This window comes from Dreissena polymorpha, chromosome 2 (genome assembly GCF_020536995.1).
Source record: "Dreissena polymorpha isolate Duluth1 chromosome 2, UMN_Dpol_1.0, whole genome shotgun sequence".
Classification (NCBI taxonomy): domain Eukaryota; kingdom Metazoa; phylum Mollusca; class Bivalvia; order Myida; family Dreissenidae; genus Dreissena; species Dreissena polymorpha.
In genome coordinates this window covers 35,507,096-35,529,807 of record NC_068356.1, presented here as the reverse complement: position 1 = coordinate 35,529,807, position 22,712 = coordinate 35,507,096, and the positions used below count along the sequence as shown (strand labels likewise).

Below are 22,712 nucleotides of genomic sequence, written 5' to 3'. Positions count from 1 at the left end.
CGCACGTGATTGCTAAGGTCACAGGTTTAGGGCAGGTGGCCAAGTCACTACTTGGCCAGGCGCCAAACACCTGTGACTAAGGTAGCAGGCAACAGTATTTTTTTAGCAGGTGACAGTATTTTTTGGACAGTAAATTTTTCCCGCTGGGTCTGACAGTATTCCTATGTCACGATGGCCTATGTGAGTTTAGCATTGTGAATAAAAGTGAGGTATAATAAAGTTAAATTTATTTTAACAGAAGTGTCATTTGAAAAGACATGCAGAGCCAGAAATAACGGTACCCCAGAGTTAAAGGGGCCTTTTCACAGATTTTGGCATGTTTTGAAGTTTGTCTTTAAATGCTTTCTATTGATAAATGTAAACTTTTGCTCTAAAAAGCTCCAGTAAAAAAACAAGAATAAAATTTAAAAAAGAAAAAAAAGTAAGCCTCAACAGGGCTCGAACCACTGACCCCTGGAGTCCTGGCGTAAAAATTCTGCGATTTAGACCCCTCAACCATATTCGTCCGCATACAAAGTCAGAGGCATTTTATACTATATATAAGCAATTATCATAGCTTCACAAAATATAGCGACAACAACAGAACTCTCCAAATTATTCAATCGTTTTGCTTTGCAATGCTTTATAATTTTCAGGTTTTTAAATCAGGTCAAAAGATGCATATAATGGCTATATCAGAGCATGGTAAATGTTCAATATTACTGTTTCCTTACAAATATCATAACTAAATCGAAAATTTGCGAATCTGAAACAACTTTTTTAAATTTTGTAAATTTACCAAAACGTGAAAAGGCCCCTTTAAGACTTAAGTGACTAAAAAGCTTACCTCTTCCACTGTCAATGGCATGCAAATTCTGTATTCCTTCAAATACATTTTGATTTGTGTCGTCTAGTCGTTTCCACTTCTACAAACTTCACTTAATGCGATTGTAATAAAAGTGTTGACATAAATAAATTGACATCTAAAGATTAATATGTCAGGTCCATTTCCTTGTTTGATGACACAATTTTTTTGTAGACTGTGCTAGAAATATTTTACTTAAAAATACAGTCCATATTTGACATAGTCTACACAAATAAAGATGGCCGACGCCGGTAACGAAGATCGTGTCCAAAAAATGGAAGTGGATTACAGTTCCACTGTTGACGAAAAAATCCCTAAGTGTGAAAAACTAGCAAAGGTTATACATTTTGGCTACAGACAACTTTCGTTTAGACATTATTCGTGTTAAGAAGACCAGCTCTTTAATGCACAAAATTGCATGTCATTCTATTGAAAACAAGTGGGTGGGGATATGTATTCCTCTTTTTGTTCTGTAACAGCAATCCTTCTAAAAAGATTTTGTGCCGGCTAAAGGGTGAAAACTTTTCAAAGGTGTCTCATATGAGTGTTAATTTAGAATCATTTAAATTGTAAGTTTCAGTTGTAAGTGGATAAGGGGTACAATGGGGCGGCCGTAATAGTTTTGAAGAAAATACTGTGGCTGCCTCATGTATAGGGGATGTAGTGATTTCATAGGATATTTTTATGCCCCCGGTAGAGTGGCATATAGCAGTTGAACTGTCCGTCAGTCAGTCTGTCCGTCCGTCCGAAAACTTTAACATTGGCCATAACTTTTTCAATATTAAAGATAGCAACTTGATATTTGGCATGCATGTGTATCTCATGGAGCTGCACATTTTGAGTGGTGAAAGGTCAAGGTCATCCTTCAAGGTCAAATACATGGCGTCTGTCCGTCCGTCCGAAAACTTTAAAATTGGCCATAACTTGGTCAATATTGAAGATAGCAACTTGATATTTGGCATGCATGTGTATCTCATGGAGCTGCACATTTTGAGTGGTGAAAGGTCAAGGTCATCCTTCAAGGTCAAAGGTCAAATATATGGCTTCAAAGCGGCACAGTAGGGGGCATTGTATTTCTGACAAACACATCTCTTGTTCAATATGTAATTTGATCTCACAATTGACCATAAACTAAATTATAATAATTTATTGTAATCACAGCCTTCCCTGACATATGGTCATAAAAAATCAGGCTTTTTCCGCCCTATGCCACGGGTCCGAAATTCGGCCCCATTCCCAATGCAAATCTGGTTGTTTTTTTCCCAATTGAAAAAAAAAATCCCAAATCAAAAAAAAAAAAAAATTTTTTTTTTTTTTTTTTTACCCTTAAAATATATAAGTTAACCTGATCCTGTGTAGAAAATAGAAAGTATTGCATAATTAAATTATCTGTTGCCTTGAATTTGTTTTAAAAACTGTAAAATATGTTAATGATTATTTAAGACTTTCCTTATTTTCCTCAAAATCCGGCGCTTTGCGCGATTTTTTTTCACCTCAAAAAAGGCCAAGCCTTTTCCCCAAATTCAGATTAAAAAACCTTCACTTATCACACATGTTCATAATATTTTGTAAAATTTTAATAATAAGTTATCCAAATAGTCGTTATTTACCAGTTAACGGCTTCTTTGAAATATAAGAAACACTGTTTACATGCGATAATTTTTCCCAATTGAGCCAATTTTGCGATTAATTTTTTTCCCAAAATGGGGGCTTTCACGACGCGAAATTCCCAAAATTCCAGTGTGGCGTTTTCCCAAAATGGAGCGGAAAAAGCCTGAAAATGTTTTATACTTATAGTTGTGCCATGAGTCGACAATAGTTAATAAATAAGGGCATAGATCCAGTGTTCTCCGTAAAAAACGGAGTAGCCAGCGATAGTAACAGAGCAGCCGGCGATAATGCACACAGCTCGCCATGTTCACAAGCCGCGAAGCGGCGAGCGGGGTAGGTTCGGGAGGGGTATCCCCTCCGTCCAGGGGGGTATGGGGTAAACAATTGAAATACAGGAGCGAAATGGTGATCTGGAGCATTTTAGTATGTTTTTTTTTTATTAAAGTAACAAAGCATTTGTCATAGAAAATGAAATATTTATTTGAAATCTCTAAAATTTAAAAAATGCATTTTAATTGCAACTTTTTTTATTTCAACAATCTGAATCAGAGTTATAGTAAGAGTCATGCGCTAGGTCAAGGGCTTGGTGTGCACGCTTAAATTCAAATACATAACTATTCTTTCTACAAAGGCGTGTACAATTATCCATTGCTAATACACAGTATTAATTTGAAAAAAACATGTTATATATCAAACGTGTCCGACACACGTATCTCATACAAACATCTTTATAAATATGACGGATTTTGTACTGGTATAAACAAAGCAACTTAACGTAGCAGCCGTTAATAAATGCAGAAGAACATCTACAAAGTCTACCGGTTACATGCATGGTGCTGAGTTATAAATGATTTCTGCTGAGTTATAAATGATTTTTCACGTGAACTAATAAGTTTTGATCGTATATAATGGGTCTATTTATGGATTGTTCATCCTTGAATACGCCTACAAAAATCGGCAAGGGTTCTTTGACTTGTGTCTACTTGGCACTTTGTAAGTCATTTTTAAGGTGGAGGCATCGTGACGTCTGCTTCTAAACAACTATTTCAAACAAACGCTTTAAATACAGCGCGTTAATTGGAAAATGACCGGTCGAAGGTTAAATTAGCCAGCCGTAAACTTACCGTAGTTAGCTAAAAATACCTCTGTGTTCGTAAATCTCCGTCATAAACGAGCGTGCAATAAAGTGGTAAAAAAATGTTACGTAAAGATACGAACTATCGATAGTTTATCCGTGCTTGTCTCTGCGCGAAACTTATACGCATTAGAATATTAACTTTGTGCTAGTTTGTTTAAACACAAAAGCGAAAGTACCGCGTCGAAATTCGTATAAACACAGGCGTTTTTGTGGCGTTTCGATTGTATACTTTTGGGAAAAGTAGCCGGCGCCTAGATTGTTAGTAACCGGCGAAATCGCCGGCCGCCGGTGCTTCCGGAGAACACTGTAGATCTGTATAGATGTATTCTCAAACCTGGTTAACTCGCGGGTCAGGTTGAGTAGCGGTATTTCATTAGCGCCGCTGGATTTTGTTTATAATTAAACCTGCATGACCTTCTTGTCAAATCTGACAGAAAACATCTCTCGCTACAGATTGGAATCGATTTTTGGTAATTAAATGTCGTAAAACTCAGACTTGAACAATATTTGAATATTTATAGTTCAGTTAATTTTTCTAATGAAAAAATACCAAATTGCATGAAAATAACTGTGTTATTTATTTGATTTGATGTCTTAAATTCCATATATTTAAATTATTATATACTTTATTTATTGTTACTTTAAAAAGTACATCAGAGCTTTGATTATTCATGTTTAATTTAAAATTGGTGCTCGTTCACTTATTTACCACGAATCAATCGGAAGAAAAAATAAACAACGATGGCAGACAGTGGTGTTGGATTTGTTTCTACGGCAGTTTATATTGAAGGATTTTCTTCATAAAAAGGCAGTTGTCCAATAAAGTAAAGTTAAATATGATTGTCCCTTAAATCATTTATCTGATATATGAAGATCGTTTCCAGACACAAGTGAATAGTCCTCAAGTACCGCGGGACAACCGTGTCGCAGTATATGTGTCATATTCCTGGATTTTAATTATAATTTTTTGTCTTTTTTTAATGATCTTCAATTCTTCATTTTGTATTTGTTTTCAGCAAGGAAAACTGAATGATGCTCTGGAAATACTCCTTGCATTAGAAAAACAAACAAGAACTGTAAGTTTGGGATGATGTTAGTTTATTATTAAGTAACATAAGTATTATTGTGTCATACTTCTTATTAACAATAATAATTGTGACAATTTTGTGAAAATAATTCAAATATCAAAAGCAGTGATAATTTAGAAATCAAAAGGATGAGTCCCAGGGACTCGTAGGTTTTAAATCTATGGGTCTCAGAGAAAAAGTATGGGTCCCATCTATGAGCAGAAGAAAAACGTAGTGGATCAGGGTATATCAACATTTCAATGACATCACATGGCTATCTAGTCGCAATTAAACAGGAAACTTTAAAAGGCAACTCAACAGTTTTATGACGAGATTATTTTCAAGACTTAAAAAGGCCATTGTACATCACATTCCAGTGCTCCAGCCAGCTTTTCAAAATAGAGGGGAGCTTCCCCAAAAAGGGCACATTTCATGTGTAATTTTGGAAAATAGGGCATTTGGTTATAAATATACTTAAGTATATACTTTGGTTATACTATATACTTATTAATTATAAACATAAGTGCATTGGATGACTTCACCAATTGTATGCTGTTCCTCATTTTGTGTAATGAAATTACAATAAATATAATACTATCTACATTGGCGCTAAGGAAAACAACTTAGTAGGTAATTTCCTAACCGACTTGAGCTAGCATCCGACTTCACGCATCAGAGATATGTAGATATCATATTTCTTTCCGCTGTGTGTGTGTGGGGGGGGGGGGAATTTTGATGGTTTTTTTTATCACCTATCATCATTGAACTGCATGTTAATCTTTCAGGTTCCAGTTTCAGCATCAGTGGCCTTTTAGAAAGAAAATGAAATGAAGAAAACATGAAATAAATTCAGGAGTTTCACTGGGTCAAAAAAACGTTGTGACTGTCACAACTTAAATTCTTTGCTTTAAATAACTTTGAGCCAATGTTTGTCCACAATAATAATATTAATTAAAACAAAAATATATATTGACAAATTTAAAGTCTAAACAATGATCAACAATGACCATGAAGTAGCATCCAGTCTGGAGATTAAAATGAAATATTGTTATTGTTAATAATAGGATTTATTTCACAACACGTTATTTCAACTAATGTCAACAAAGTTGACAGTTTTGTTAGATCCGAAAATATATGGCAATATCAACATTACATTTTACTTGCAGAGTGATAAATCCTCCTTCCAAACAAGTTCTTTATTTGTTGAAATAACAACTGTCTGCCCCTATTCATGTTAAAATTCATCATGATTGAGGACAGACAGTGTTTTAAAGTTCAGAAATAATATCCAAACACAAATATGTTTTCCATGCCGTAATTTTGGACTAAAAATTAACTGCATATGCGCATTAAAAAAAGATGATTAATTTTCAAATGTTAATGGGTATTTTTAATTAAAAGTGTCTATTTTTGCAAGCAAAAAAAAGATATAGCCAAAGAATTCAGAAGTTTAAAAAAATCAATAGTGCTGAGTTCGATTTTATTCGAGTGTGATTGTGCCTAAACAAGTGTGACCTCAGAGATAATCTTTCACAGCATGTTACTATCGTCTGCAACAAAAGGCTAATTAGTGATCTGATAAAAAATCATGGCCTTGGGGCTTGTTTGTTCACAATGTGTTGACTTAATACACCCCAGGCAGTCATTGTAAGGGTGTTATCTGTGTATTCATGTCGATGTTTCTGGCGATGTATACGGCCTGAAAGCAGGAATTTATAGATTAAAAGGGAATTTGACAGAAAAATAGAGGGGCGCTTTTTAAGAGGGCAAATTTTAGAGGGGCGCAGCGCCCCTCTATTTATTGCTTGCTGGAGCACTGCATTCACGTGTGTAATGCGACAAAAAATAACCCCACTTGACCATTATAACAGATGAGCAGTTCAAAAGGGCTATAGATAACAAGTGTATTTCTGATATTACGCAATTAAAATAACCAAAAACGTAATTAAATTCAAAATAAAGCGTACAAAAACGCTAATACAAATTTAATAATGTAATTCCAGTAAAAAACCTTGCGTCACGAAACACTATTCTTACAAACACCGGGCGTATTTTTTAGACTGGTTATTTTCAGTACAAAAATGTACCGGATAGTGTATATGCCGTCCTATGAAGATAAGAAGGCAGCCTTTCCAGCGGTTATCAATCTTGGGGGTATTATTGTAATTATTCCTAGACCCGTCCGATTTCTACTTTCATTTTCTGAAATAATCAAAATGACCACTCGTGGACGTAAAAAGAGAGTTGTAATATAGTAACCTTAGTAGATTTGTTTTATACCCCCATTACTGGTATTGGGGCTACATGGCTTTCCTTTGACCCGAGCTCCCGGGTTTTGACTCTTGAAAATTACAGAATACCTTAGTTTGACTCCTGAGAAAATTACGTCATGCGTCACATTTGACCCGGGGGAATGTACCGACTTGTGTCAAAGAGATCAAAAGTTGTTAAGAGTAATCGATAATTGGCTTGGGACGGAGTATCTTTTGAAAGACGCTAACCGTTATTGCCCGTTTCCAATCGTTGAAGCACAAGTCCGCCCAGTAGGCGGAGTTTTGCCCAATGAGGAATCTAGAAATGACCAATTAAAACACTGCTGGTTCGATGACGCGTGTATCAACATTCCATTATTTATCTGAGCGTTTGTTATCAGCTGTTTGCAAAAACGACATGTATTAAACCCACTAAAACAGAATGGACTCACCCGCGTCAGTTTTAATAATATCCAATATATAATTATAACATCCATATCCACAATATTTTGAGAAATACTTCCACAATATGTCAGAATGCATTTCCAATGCTGATTTACAGTGTACCCAACCCTGTTTTATTCCATGTTTGCTCCGTTCAAAGACGCGGGAAAGTTATGCTTTGCATCAGAGTTGCTAAAAATATTATTATTATTATACCGGATTTATATAGCGCCCTTTTCATTCAAGAGTGCACGTTCAAAGGCGCTTAAAATAACCATAGAAGTGGTATAATTGACCATGTGTCAAAGTGACAAATTTGGATGCTGCATGTGCTAATTGATTACAACATAGGTGCAATAATTGACCATTTGAGGCGGCATAGAAAATCGGCGTGTTTGTCACACGTCTTTGGTAAAGATGGCACATGAAATAATTAAATCCGGATTTGAGCCGTCCAGGGTCGATTTTGAGATAAATGTAAATCCGATTAGTTAGTTAAAGGAGGTATTTTGATGGTAAACGGCTGGCACTGACATGAGCAGTAACTGACGAAACATCTTTGCTACTTTCCGAAAACCGTACCATTCTAGGAACGTTGCTAATGTCCGCCAACTATAAATTATCGATTAGCAAAGTAAAGCACTGCAATATCATACTTAAAACAATATGTCAACCGAATTATATATTAATTGGGTATTTGCTAGGTTACTTATTACTGGCTTTCATTTTCTGCTGACAAACAAAACACATTTTATTTCATTCGCAAACGACGTATCTCTACCTGTTTTCGGACAGTTGTTTTCGGATACGGTATGGTTCGTCAATTTTAATTTATTTCCAACGATCTTTATAACATTTTTTATAGAATGACGAATACACATGCGGTGTTACGGATGGTCTGATTGATAAAATTTCGCATTGTACATAGAAAGAAAATAAAGATTAACAAAAAGCAAGGGCTTGAGGGGCTCTGTCCTCTATTCCCTTTATCCTACGGTCTCTGAATCTCAGTAATTTGCTTAAAGCAAAATATCATTGACTCTCCTGCGTTATTATTATGACTCATACAAATTTGATTTTGACTCTTTAAAATTTGGTCCCAAGAGTCATTGACTCATGAGATTTGAGGTCTAAGGAAAGCCCTGGGGCTATATATGAGTCACTTTGTCGGTCTGTCTGTCGGTCTGTCCCGAAATTTCATCCGATCAGCATCTTCACCAAACTTGGTCACAAGTTGAATCTAGATGATGTCTAGGTCACGTTTGAATATGGGTCATGCCAGGTCAATAATTAGGTCATGGGGTCACTTAGTGTGTTTTAAAACGAAAGTTTGTCCGGACCATAACTATGTCATTTATTGTTAGATTTTAAAATGACTTGGTACATTTGTTCACCGTCATGGGATGGTGTGTCGTATGAAAAAAGTATGTTGATATCTCCAAGGTCAAGGTCACACTTGGGGTTCAAAGGTCAAATGCTTGTCTGGGCCATAACTTTGTCATTTATTGTGAGATTTTAAAATCTTTTGGCAAATTTGTTCACCATCAGTGGACGGTGTGTCGCGCGAAAGAATTACAGGCCGTCAACTGATTCCTATATTCCTATATTTTCCTATATTTTGGAGACTTTTCCTATATTTTTTAAAACCTATATTACCTTTATTTAAACAGGTTTTCCGAAGGAAAAAACTGGTTATTAGATTGGCGAACCGGGCGGGCTGGCTGGCGGGCGGAACAAGCTTGTCCGGGCCATAACTATGTCGTTCATTGTCAGATTTTAAAATCATTTGGCACATTTGCTTTACATCATTGGACGGTGTGTCGCGCGAAAGAATTACGTCAATATCTCCAAGGTCAAGGTCACACTTTGAGTTCAAAGGTCAAAAATGGCCATAAATGAGCTTGTCAGGGCTATAAGTATGTAATTGATTGTCAGATTTTAAAATCATGTGGCATATTTGTTCACCATCATTGGACGGTGTGTCGGGCGAAAGAATTACGTCGATATCTCCAAGGTCAAGGTCACACTTTGAGTTCAAAGGTCAAAAATGGCCATAAATGAGCTTGTCCGGGCCATAACAATGTCGTTCATTGTGAGATTTTAAAATCATTTGGCACATTTGTTCACCATCATTAGTCGGTGTGTCGCGCGAAAGAATTACATGATATATCAAAGGTCACACTTTGAGTTCAAAGGTCAAAAAATGGCCATAAATGAGCTTGTCCTGGCCATAACTATGTTGTTTATTGTGAGATTTTTAAATCATTTGGCTCTTTTGTTCACCATACTTGTTATATATGTCATTCCCTTAATTACCCAATTGAGTTAAAAAACCGGGGATGAAAAAAACAATTAAGCCCAAAAGTAGGGGGTCAAAATTTTTGCTAAAACTATTGAAATTACATAAACCCTATTGTTGTCGAAAATAGGGGGTGATTACCCAATATACCCCAAAAGTTATCTTAAGCCCTGCATGACAGCAATTTTATTGTCTGATTCTGTTTTGTTTCAAATAAGTGTTGGATAATTATGATATGTGTTTGTTTCTGGTCAACTCATTCTTTGACTGGAGTACAAGGGATAGTTACCCTTCACTGCAACTTACTGTAAAAAGATAGTTTCCATCCCTGATATATGCAATAAAACATTTGTTTATGTAGATGTGAAAGCAGACATATTCTTACATTACAGGGAGCAGATACGCACTCACTAAGCAGGGTTTTGGAAACTGTGGTCAGGCTGTGTTTTGAGACAAAAAGCTGGGAGGCATTGAATGAAAATATAGTTCTACTAACAAAGAAGAGAGGACAAATCAAACAGGTATTTTGAGCTTGACTATTGACTCAATAGTTAGTGCAGTACAATATCCTTTTGTCAGTGCCTGCATAAAGCTTTGGTTTAGGTAAATATGCAACATCTCCATGCCTATGTTTCTTTTACAGGTATTCAATTGAAACTTTAGCCATATGTCCCCGCTGATTGTGCGAGGTCACTGACAATTTAATGGAATAAATCTCTTCTACAGATATTAAAATGAAACTATATCTGTGTGTTCTGGGTCTTTATAAACATTTACTTACAATGGCCTATAATTGTCAACTGCTTCTTAGCTGGACCCCCCCCCCTTTTGTTGTATAACCACTTAAGGTGTTTGCATGCTTGTTACAATTTATGTGAAGGTTTGGTTGCAACATCTCCATATCACTGTTTCTACTAAAGATATTCAGTGGGAGCTTTGCCCATTTGTTTCGACGATCATGTGATGTCATCGCCCAAGGCCCACAACTGTGCCCAGCAATTTAGCAGAATTATTGCCCCTTTTGTTGTTAAAAAAATCATTTTGTAATTCTGTGTAACAGCTCAATATTTTCAGCTTATCTGAGTACAATGAGTTCTTCACATATCAGGGCCATTTTCACATAAAGCAAATCTTTGATTATAGAGTAAGATTTTTTAAAAAGAACGTTATTTAAATTTGAATATTTAAGAATTACTTATCTTTTCATTCTAACTTGGCATTAACTACCTCTAATTACAACATTCTTCATTTAGAACATTATGTAAATTACAAAAGCACCAGTTGAAGTCTGTTTATATACAAACCCTAAAGCAGTTTGAGTTAAAGTCAATTCATTATATTTAAGTCTACTAATTGGTCAGTGAATGTTGACCACTGTGACTGACAGAAAATGTAGTTTACACTATCAAAGCAGAAAAATATGGATAACACTTTTTTGAAATTTAATATCAGCTGTTTAGAAGATAGCATTTTTTTGTTTTAGTCAGTGACAAAAATGATCCAGGAGGCATGTTCATACGTTGAAAAGACACCAAACTTGGACATAAAGTTGAAGCTTATAGACACACTCAGGACGGTGACGGCAGGAAAGGTGCGTCTTCATCTCTTTCGTAAGATTGTTCAAAGAAGAGCTTTATTGTTAAAGTTACAGTTACATGTAGACCTGAATCATGTGAAAATATGTCTTCTGCCATATACAACCAGAGTAGCTCCTGACCAGCCTGTGCATTTGCACAGGCTAGTTTGTAGCTTCACTGGCTGCTTATGAGACCATGAAACCTTTCTTGGTATTATAGCAGACAGTGCAGTTCCTGAGCTGACTATGCGACTGCAAAGGCTGTTTTGTAGCTACCTGTAGTTACGCTGTCTCCTTATGGCATAAGACCCATTTTGCATGACAAGGGTCAAATTTCTCTTCAAGGCTTTTTTCCAGACACTAACACCTAGACCATATGTAATTTTCCCATAATTGTTTGAATCATGTTATTATTCATTATGAAAGCCTATTAAAACAGTAAAATGTTCATTTGTTATAATTATAGTAAAATACTGTATGGTACATAGATTATTGGACCGAATAATACTTTTATAGCATAGTACTGCTAGTTATTAGCAATTTAATGAATAATTTTTTCTATAATCTAATAGCGAACTGTGAAGTGGGCATTTTATTGGAATTAATGTTCATTTTCAGATCTATGTCGAAATAGAACGAGCCAGATTGACCAGAACCTTGGCCAAAATTCGAGAAGATGCTGGAAAAATTGCTGAAGCTGCAGATATCTTGCAAGAGTTACAGGTATATAGTTCAGTGCAGCATTTTGCAGGTTTTATTGTTTAAATGCTATTATTACATCATCACCATATATATTGTTATGCAATAGGGAAAAAATTATTCTAAAAAATGCAAATTTCTGTTTGATGGTCCTTGATTTCAGTCCTTGATTGGTCATTATTACTAAATATGAACAGTTCCTGATACTTGCACATCGTGTCACTTGATAAGTGTAATGGTATTCCCCATCCCACTTTTCACTTTGTATATGCACTTTCATAAAATTGCTGACGAGTGTGTTTTCATGAAATTCTTTAGCTTCAATATTGGTCTTATTTTGGTTTTGAAAATAGAAATAATAATTATACTGAATTATAGGGTAATGGATAGAAATATAACAAGTATGTATCAAGCAATAAACACATATACTGTTGGTTTTTACTAAGTACTGAAATAAAATAAGGACTTCCAATTTTTTTGTCTCGGACGTCCAACGTTTAAGACTTGGAATTCAGGACATCCAACTTTTGAAAGCTAGTGGAGGTGCATTTAGAGTTTAAATAAAAATCATAAAGTATAACATTTTAAATATCAATTACCAAACTACAATAAATACAGTGATAAAAATGAAGGAACTGGTATTTTGAAATTTTGTGATGTTCTCTGTCTACCCCAATTTAAACTTGTTTTGAATATGTTTTTTTCTGCACTTGACCTTTACTCAGTTAACATAAAACATGTAGTAAGTTACAAAGTAGGGTCTTATTTTATTTCTTGAGTGCCTTATTATATCCATTTGCCTCTGAGAAGTTAATGAAGAAATAAAGCTTATGTTCTTGTTATATCAATGTAGGTTTTACAAGAATAATGAGCAATATTATTAAATATATTTACTGTGATCCAGGTTGAGACATTCGGCTCAATGGAGAAGAAAGAAAAGGTGGAGTTTATCCTTGAACAAATGCGGCTCTGTCTGGCAAAGAAGGACTTCATAAGAACGCAGATCATCAGCAAGAAGATCAATACAAAGTACTTTGAGGATGCCAACACAACAGTAAGACTTTATAGTAGCAGCATATTGGGACAACTGACTTCATCGTAGCTGCATTCTGTGAAAACTGGGCTTAATGCATGTGCTTAAAGTGGCGTCCCAGATTAGTCTGTTCAGTCAGATACTGTCTGCCTACACTGGATTTTCATTTAGAACATACCTCATAATAAAAATTCCATATAGGCGGAAACTCTCCTCCCTAATTAGCTTGTGCAGACTTCACATGCTTATCAGGGCTGACGCACATGCATTAAGCACAGTTTTCCCAGATCAAGGGTCATTTGTTAAAGTGCCTTAATATTGATTTCATGAAGAAAAAAAGCATGGTGCTGCTTGCTGCATTTTAAGCACTCAACTTTTACGACAAAGACTCAACTAGTAATATTTTCACTTTTTTTATATTTTCTTCAATGTAAACTATTTAGATACTTAAAATATCTAATTTAGGAACATTTGGCATCTTAATTTTCATAAACCTTGCATGTGAATGCTAAAATGCAGACATATTTAGGTGGCTGTCCATTTATCTGTTGAATTTTTGTAATGGTAATGGCTCCTCTTGCTTATTCTTCTGAACAACATAGTACCTTGTCGGATAATAGTTTTTCCACATTAGTTAATAGTTGACAAAACACAAAATGAAATATATTTAGTTTGTGTTTTGTGAGTCTGCCACAATAAGATTTCTTTAGATAGATGCCAAATAGATGCCAATAGAAGATTTGAGAATTAGAACACATGCTAAGATAGTGAACATGCTGCAAGTTATTTAGACTGTTTCATTTGCTTTGTTGCAGGAGTTGAAGTTGAAGTACTACCAGTTAATGATAGAGCTTGATGAGCACGAGGGCTCCTACCTGTCCATCTGTAAGCACTACAGGGCTGTGTACGACACTGCAGAGATCAAGGAGAGCGCAGACAAGGCCAGGGAGGTACTGCCTTATTTCTGGGAAAACTGGGCATAATGCAAGTGAGTAAAGTGGCATCCAAGATTAGCCTGTGCAGTTTACACAGGCAAATCAGGGACAATACTGTCTGCCTACACTGGATTTTTGTAAAGAAGAGACTCCTTTAAACACAACCAGCAGTGTTGTCCCTGTGTTGAATGCACTGGCTTTTCAGGGACAATACTTTATGCACATGCATTAAGCGTGGTTTTTCTAATATGAATATTCAGACCCGCACTGGCTACATATTTATTAGTTATAGCCTTTTGGTTAATTGAAAGTTTTTTGTTTTTAAATAAAATATAGCTTAACTTTTAGAGGAACTGTAAAAGTAGTGAATTGATAAAGAAAGTTTGCATAATACATGTAGACAGTTTGCATACAGTTTTCTGTTAGAAGTCAAATTATGAATAAAATAAAACTTTTTATGTCCACCATCACTATAGTGGGGGACATATTGTTTTTGCTCTGTCTGTTGGTTTGTGTGTTTGTTTGCCCCAACTTTAACATTTGCAATAACTTTTGCAATATTGACGATAGCAAATTGATATTTGGCATGCATGTGTATCTCATGGAGCTGCACATTTTGAGTGGTGAAAGGTCAAGGTCATCCTTCAAGGTCAAAGGTCAAATATATAGCTTCAAAGCGGCGCAAAAGGGGACATAGTGTTTCTGACAAGCACATATCTTGTTTTAAATTGAAATTGATTAAATATTCAAAGTATAGAGTTAATCATGCTAAATTAACAGACAGAGTTCCCTCTGGGATTAAAAAAGTTGTCGCCACTTACTTTTGCCAAATTCAAAAAGCTGTCTCCAAACTGGGGCCTCATTTGGGCAATGAAGATCATTTTTATAGGCCCGTCTTTAAAAAGATGTATTATAGTTTCAGCCTTGGCAGGCGACCACAGCAGTGTCCGCTCTCTAATTCAAATAGTTTTCATCCGATCTTCACATAACTTGGTCAAAAGTTGTATCTAGACAATATCTAGGTCAAGTTCGAATATGGGTCATGCCGGGTCAAAAACTAGGTCACTGTGTCACTTAGTGCATTTCAATGATTTAGCATGGTGTCCGCTCTCTAATTGAAGTAGTTTTCATCTGATCATCACCAAACTTGGTCAGAAGTTGTATCGAGACAGTATCTAGGTCAAGTTCGAATATGGGTCATGCCGGGTCAAAAACTAGGTCATGAGGTCACTTAGTGCATTTCAAGGATTTAGCATGGTGTCGGCTCTCTAATTGAAGTAGTTTTCATCCGATCTTCACCAAACTTGGTCAGAAGTTGTGTCTAGACAATATCTATGTCAAGTTCGAATATGGGTCATGCCGGGTCAAAAACTAGGGTACAGGGTCTTTTAGTGCATTTCAAGGATTTAGCATGGTGTCCGCTCTCTTATTGAAGTAGTTTTCATCCGATCTTCACTTAATTTGGTCAGAAGTTGGGTCTAAATGATAACTAGGGTAAGTTCAAATATGGGTCATGCCGGGTCAAAAACTAAGTCATGTGGTCACTTAGTGCATTTCAAGCATTTAGCATGGTGTCCGCTCTCTTATTGAAGTAGTTTATCCGATCTTCACCAAATTTGGTCAGAAGTTGTGTCTAGATGATATGTAGGTCAGGTTCAAATATGGGTCATGGTAAAGTTATCAAGTTGTCCAAAACCTTCAAACAGGCATATCTTGTGAGTTTGGCACTCATGTTTTAATATTACAAACAAAAACTAAGCATTTTACAGTATGTTTAATACGTTGATTTGAAAACTACATTTAGCATGTTTATTTAATTACAGCAACAAGTTTATGATGGAACAAGACATTTATTAATCTAGAAGTCTTGTTGATTGGCACCTCCTTAGCAGCCTGCATTATTGCCTCAGTTTGGATGCTTCAGCAGCTTTCTGATGATTTGAAAATACAAATTAGGAAATATTAATATAATAGAAATCAATTCATTTGATAGTGTATAGATAATATAAATGTGTTGTAGCATATGACCTACTACATAGTTTTGAGGATATACAGAGTTCACTCTGCAAGGATTGTGTGTTGGAAATTAATCATATTCAGGAATGGAAATTATAATTTACAACTGTACGTCTTTCAGGGGGAGTCTCAACATCATCTGAATCTTATGAACTTGACATTTTGACAAGTGAAACTGAGAATATTGTTTTACATTTATATAGCACCAGTCAATATAAAATGTTGAATTATTGCCTTTAATAACACTGTATTTGCTAAAAACAATCGATACTTAGCTTTTTGAATGTCGTTGGTGTCAACATTACAGTATTTAATCTTCTGCGTATAATATGACAAACCCTTTAAATTTAAGTGCAAAGTCGGTATATTTCAATTTTGTCTTATCTCTGAAGCAGTAAAACTGCCATCCAATTATGCTACTTTGTAACATCACCCCTAATAATCGCAATTATAACCTTAACATGCCACTTTGTGGCAGTTGGCAGCGTCATTTATTTCGTATATCATTTTAAGGAAATAATGAGCAGAAGAAATGTTGATTTTCTAAAAATTGCAATTTGCGAAATGTGTAGCCAATTTTTAGCTCACCTGATTGCTCAGGTGAGCTTTTGTGACCGGTCTTTGTCCGTAGTCCGTCCGTCCGTTAACATTTGTTCGTAAACACTGTAGAGGCCACATTTCTTGTCCTGATCTTCGTGAAACTTGGTCAGAAGCTTTGTCCCAATGAAATCTCGGTCAAGTTCGAAACTAGGTCGTGTCGGGTCAAAAACTAGGTCACTAGGTCAAAAAAAAAAGAAAAACCTTGTAAACACTGTAAAAGTCACATTTTATGCCCAATCTTCATGTAATTTTGTCAAAATGTTTGCCTTAATGATATTTTGGTTGAGTTAAAAAATGGTTTGGGTCCGTTGCAAAAACATGGCCGCCAGTGGGCGGGACAGTTTTCCCTATTTGGCTATAGAGGAACCTTGTAAACACTCTAGAAGTCACAATTTTTGCCCAATTATCATGAAAGTTGGTCAAAACATTGGTTTCATTGATATTACGGACAAGTTCTAAAATGGTCGAGATCAGTGAAAAAACACAGCCGCCAGTGGGAGGGGCATTTTTCTCAATATGTATATAGTGAAAACATGTGATCACTCTAGAAGTCACATTTTATGCCCAATTTTCATGAAATTTGGTTAAAATGTTTGCCTTAATGATATGTTGGTTGAGTTCAAAAGTGGTTCAGGTGCGTTGAAAAACATTTCCGCCAAGTGGGCGGGGCATTTTTCTTTATTTGGCTATAGAGAAACCTTGTTAACACTCTAGAAGTCACAATTTTTGCCCAATCGTCATGAAAGTTGGTCAAAACATTGGTTTTATTGATATCTCGAAAGAGTTCGAAAATGGTCCAGATCGGTGAAAAAACATGTCCGCCAGTGGGCGGGCATTTTTCTCTATATGTATATAGTGAAAAAAAGGGAACACTCTAGAAGTCACATTTTTGGCCCAATTTTCATGAAATTTGGTCAGAACATTTGTTTCCTTGATACAAGAGTTGAGTTAAAAAATGGTTCCGGTCAGTTGAATAACATGGCTGCTGGGGGGGCAGTTTTCTTATATTTATGTAGTAAAAAAAGCTTGTGAACACTCTTAGAAGTCACATTATTTTCCCAATCATCATGAAACTTGGTGAAAAGATTGGTTTTATATATATCTCAGATGAGTTCGCAAATGGTCCCGATCGGTAAAAAAACATGGCCGCAAGGGGGTGGGGCAGTTTTCCTTATGTGACTAGAGAGAAACCTTGTGTTTGAACACTATATAAGTCACATTAATCATCCTGAAACTTAGTCAATACATTGGTTTTATTGATTTCTCTGACAAGTTGGAAAATTGCTCAGATCGGTGAAACACACTTTTTAGCTCACCTGACTGCTCAGGTGAGGTTTTAGGATTGGTCTTTGTCCGCCGTCCGTCCCTCCACATTTGGTTTGTAAACACTCTAGTATTCACATTTCTTAAGCATTCTTTATCAAAGTTGCTGAAAGATCTCGTTCAAGTTTGATAATGAGCAAAATCACATAATAAATCCCATAATTATTGCCCTTAGATTGTCCAAATTTTCATTATATTATACAAAATCCTTGTAAACACTCTAGAGGTCACAATTTTGTTTCAGATTTATGAATCTTGGTCATAATATTTATTTTTGTAAGCAATTAAGTTTGATGTTTGGTAAGGGGGGTCAACTCAAAATATAGGTAACCAGGTCAAATCTTACAAAAACAATAACACTCCATACGCCAGAGTTTTGGTTCAATAATGATGAAACTTGACCAGGATGTTTGTCTGGACAATATCTAGGTCAAGTTTGACATTTGGTAAATATTGAATGAACCGACTCCTCTCAGGTGAGCGAACTAGGGCCATCTTTGCCCTCTTGTTGTCCCCTACCGGTTTCACTGGAGGGGACTTATGGTTTGCGCTCTGTGTGTCCGTCTGTCTGTCTGTGAGTCTGTCTGTCACACTTTTCTGGATCCTGCGATAACTTTAAAAGTTCTTAATATTTTTTCATGAAACTTGAAACATGGATAGATGGCAATATGGACATTATGCACATCATTTCATTGTGTTCCTACGTCAAAAATTCTGGTTGCTATGGCAACAAATAGACTAGAAATACTGCTGAAAATGGTGGTTTTCTGGATCCTGCGATAACTAAAAGTTCTTAATATTTTTTCATGAAACTTACAACATTGATAGATGGCAATATGGACATTATGCACGTCATTTCATTTTGTTCCTACGTCAAACATTGTGGTTTCTATGGCAGCCAAAAAATAATAAAAATAAAAATGTGCAGCTCCATGAGATACACATGCATGCCAAATATCAAGTTGCTATCTTCAATATTGCAAAAGTATTCATAAAATTTGCGATTTGGGCCACATATATTTGACCTCTGACCTTGAAGGATGACCTTGACCTTTCACCACTCAAAATGTGCAGCTCCATGAGATACACATGCATGCCAAATATCAAGTTGCTATCTTCAGTATTGCAAAAGTACTCATATAATGAGCGATTTTGGCCACATATATTTGACATCTGACCTTGAAGGATGACCTTGACCTTTCACCACTCAAATTGTGCAGCTCCATGAGATACACATGCATGCCAAATATCAAGTTGCTATCTTGAATATTGAAATACTGCAAAAGTGTACATTAAAAGAGCGATTTTGACCCATATATTTGACCTTTGACCTTGAAGGATGACCTTGACCTTTCACCACTCAAAATGTGCAGCTCCATGAGATACATATGCATGCCAAATATCAAGTTCCTATCTTTAATATTGCAAAAGTTATTGCAAATGTTAAAGTTGGCGCAAACCAACCAACCAACAGACCAACAGACAGGGCAAAAACAATATGTCCCCCACTACTATAGTGGGGGACATAAAAAATTCTGAAAATGGTGGAATTTCTGACAATGGCAATCAACAGCAGGAACCCTGAACAGAAAATGATTAAATATGAGCCAGCAGTTGAAACCATACTGGAATTTGTGAGTTCATGATCAGTATAATTTCTTAATTAACCTCACTTAACACAATCATGATATGCCTTTTCACTGTATTTCACCTGACAGGCCCTGAGATACGTAGTCCTGTACATGGTTCTCTCCCCTTATGACAACGAGCAATCTGACATGATCCACAGACTTCAAGAGGACAAAATGCTGAATGATATACCAAAGTACAAGTAGGTCATGACTTTCGGTATTAAGATGAAACATTCAATACTATGTACATGTTTAACACTTGGAAAGTCAAGCTTTGCTGCATTATTTGTTTGCTTTTGTAAAGTGCGATTAAAAGAAATTATTGTTCTAGAATACAAGTGACTTGAATGTCTTCTGAGGTGGGTCTCACTAGAACTGATTTCACACATTCTATGTTTTATGCTTGTAGAGAACATTCTGTGTTCTATGCTTGTAGAGAGCTGTTAAAGTGTTTTGTGACCAGTGAGATCATACAATGGAAGCCGTTCTGTCAGCAGTTTGAGTCCGAGCTGAAGTTTGGCTCGGCAGGCAGTCCCGCCACCAATGTGTTCAACACCAAGCTAGAGGGAGGGACCAAACGCTGGGGGGATCTCAAGAACAGGGTCGTTGAACATGTGAGTAGCGGTACTCTGCATTAAGAAACCCATGATATGTTAACCTTTTACATTTATATACCATTATCACACAAAAATTCATCATGAAATTGAAATCACAATATTGACATCGTTCCCCGGCCCAAGTTGAAATCATTTTCCATTATTAGATCTACCCCTGCAACTTTATTTAGGACTTTGACTTTAATATCATACTTGTTCATGTGTTTAAGAACAAAAAGGTCAGAGACATGCCTCTTTTTCTAAAAAAAACCCTGAAGTGTGTAGGTGAGTTATAGACATTGAAATGAACAGTTTTTAATTTTTCCCCAAATATGTCTCTTTCGCGCTCGATTTTCCCATTTTACCCAGCGTCCAGCGTCTTCCCCTTTTTCTAAAAAAAACAACCTGTACTAGGAGCTTCCAAAACTGTTAATTGTCTAAATTATTAATGAGTTAGCCGAGGTCTTTCTATATTGATTGCGGAAATTAAAATGTTAATATATAAAATGGTTAGACATGATTTGTGCTGATTGTTTTGTTCTTTAGACTCTATCATTGTTTTTATGCCCCCGGATTGTTGGTTTGTTTGCATCAAACTTTAACCTTGGTCATAACTTTTTCAATATTAAAGATAGCAACTTTGTATTTGGAATGCATGTGTATCTCATAGAGCTGCACATTTTGAGTGGTGAAAGATCAAGGTCATCCTTCAAGGTCAAGGGTAAAAAAAAATCAAAGTGGCGCATTAGGGGCATTGTGTTTCTGACAAACACATCTCTTGTTTATTTAAAAGACATATTATAAAGTGTCTTGTACCCTAGTACACGTTCCTTGTTTCAACATCATCATATAATGCTATTTACAGAATATCCGTGTGATGGCTAAATACTACACACGAATCCGTATGAGAAGAATGGGAGAGCTTCTGGACCTCACAGAGGCTGTAAGTATGACATTAGGCAGCTTAGTTTTATTATTTTGGTATTTTTATGAAGCAAAAAAACTATTTTTACATTTTGAATTTGCTCATTCAATTTTGAATTATTCATTAAGACAGAAATAGTCTATTCTATAACACAGCTTTTTAATGATTCGAAAGTCAGGTGGATTTTGTTACTGTGCTTGTGGTGAATATACATGGAAACACATACCTGTTTTGAGGATAAATGCTTAAATATATAATGACATTTTGATGTTCAAGTACTTATTATAATCACAGTCAGATATAATCACAGCAGAACACCTGCTGCACTGTGTTTTTCTGTTATGGTTAATGGTAGAGATAAGGATTCAAGACATATGATATTAACAGCTTGAATTTTTTTAATATTCTCAATTAAACATTCACTTAACTTTACAAGTGGTTCACCTTTTGCCTAGACCTGTAATATATTGTTTCAATAGAACATTGTTTTACACTGTTTCACAATGAAAAATACAAATTTGACAGAGAGTGTTTACAGACTTGATTTACTGTGTAACCACTGTTTTCTTGACATTTATATGCTTAACCATGTAGGAAGACAATATAAGCTAATAGTTAAGTCACAATTGTGAAGATATTAAATACATGGTACATGGTTTATAAGAGATAGTCTTATGTATTCTGTAAGTTGTTACATGGCATATTAACAGTATTACATCTGACACCTATTTTATCTCCAGGAAATTGAAGAATTCCTGTCCACATTAGTTGTAAATAAGACGATTCAGGCCAAAATAGATCGACTGGAGGGCATTGTGAATTTCACAGAGCAGAAGGACCCCAATGACATTCTGAATGACTGGTCGTTGAACATTAACACTCTGATGCAACTCGTTAGCAAGACCACACACCTTATCACTAAGGAGGAGATGGTTCATAAGCTGGAATAGAACTCGCAACACATGACTGTGCCTTACCATCATGCAGTGCCCGTCGGAATGGGAGGCTAATTGAAAGCATTTAACTCACTTGCTGACTAATGTGATGTTGGCTTTGTATTAGAAAGTGTTGAATGATCAATTGATCCTTGCTTGGGGAAACCAAGGCTTAATGCATGTGCATGAAGTGTCGTCCTAGATTAGCCTGTGAAGTATAGTCAGGGATGATCCTTTCTGCTTTATGGCAAAAAAAAATCAAAGGAAATGTCTTAAGTAACTCAAATCCACTCTGCAGACTGTACGGGCTAATCTTGAATGACACTTTAAACACATGCATTTAGACCGTTGTTTTCTACAAAAACAGGCCCATACGTATATGTATTGAGGCCGGTTTTCCCAGACACCATCTACATTAATGGTAATTTAGCAGTGGTATTTCTGGTTATTTTTTTTCACAGCATACATGAGCAAAACTTAAATAAAGGGCAATTATACCACATAGTAAACATAAAAGTATGTCTATGAAATCAGTGCAAATGTTGGTCAATGCTTACCATTAGATGAATTTGTAGTTTAAGTTGTTTTTTGTCATTACTGGTATGTAGAATATCTAAAAGCAGAAATAAAAATTTGGCGTAGTAACTGGTATAATTAATGCCGCTGTTTTTTGTTTATTTTCATATATCTGCACTGTTTTTTGCTTATTTCCATATGTCTCAGTGAATACATATTTCAACAAGAAATTGTTAGTGCTATACACATTTGATAATAAATGTTTACTCATA

At 35.7% G+C, this 22,712-nt stretch overlaps 2 protein-coding genes across 2 annotated transcripts in view; one reads left to right on the top strand and one right to left on the bottom strand.

Moving 5' to 3' along the window:
* Positions 1-1,023, bottom strand: part of LOC127866603 (cytoplasmic phosphatidylinositol transfer protein 1-like) — a 24,000-nt gene extending 22,977 nt beyond the window's left edge. The window contains exon 1 of the mRNA XM_052407259.1: positions 827-1,023. Coding sequence (XP_052263219.1) covers positions 827-874 — 48 coding nt within the window. The 5' untranslated portion in view covers positions 875-1,023. The remainder of the gene's footprint in view (positions 1-826) is intronic.
* Positions 1,021-22,712, top strand: LOC127866591 (26S proteasome non-ATPase regulatory subunit 12-like). The gene is made up of 11 exons (XM_052407227.1): positions 1,021-1,181; positions 4,610-4,669; positions 10,048-10,176; positions 11,139-11,246; positions 11,850-11,954; positions 12,835-12,984; positions 13,779-13,913; positions 19,556-19,668; positions 19,905-20,082; positions 20,930-21,007; positions 21,730-22,712. The coding sequence occupies exons 1-11, from the start codon at positions 1,083-1,085 to the stop codon at positions 21,937-21,939; spliced, it is 1,365 nt and encodes a 454-aa protein (XP_052263187.1). The 5' UTR covers positions 1,021-1,082; the 3' UTR covers positions 21,940-22,712.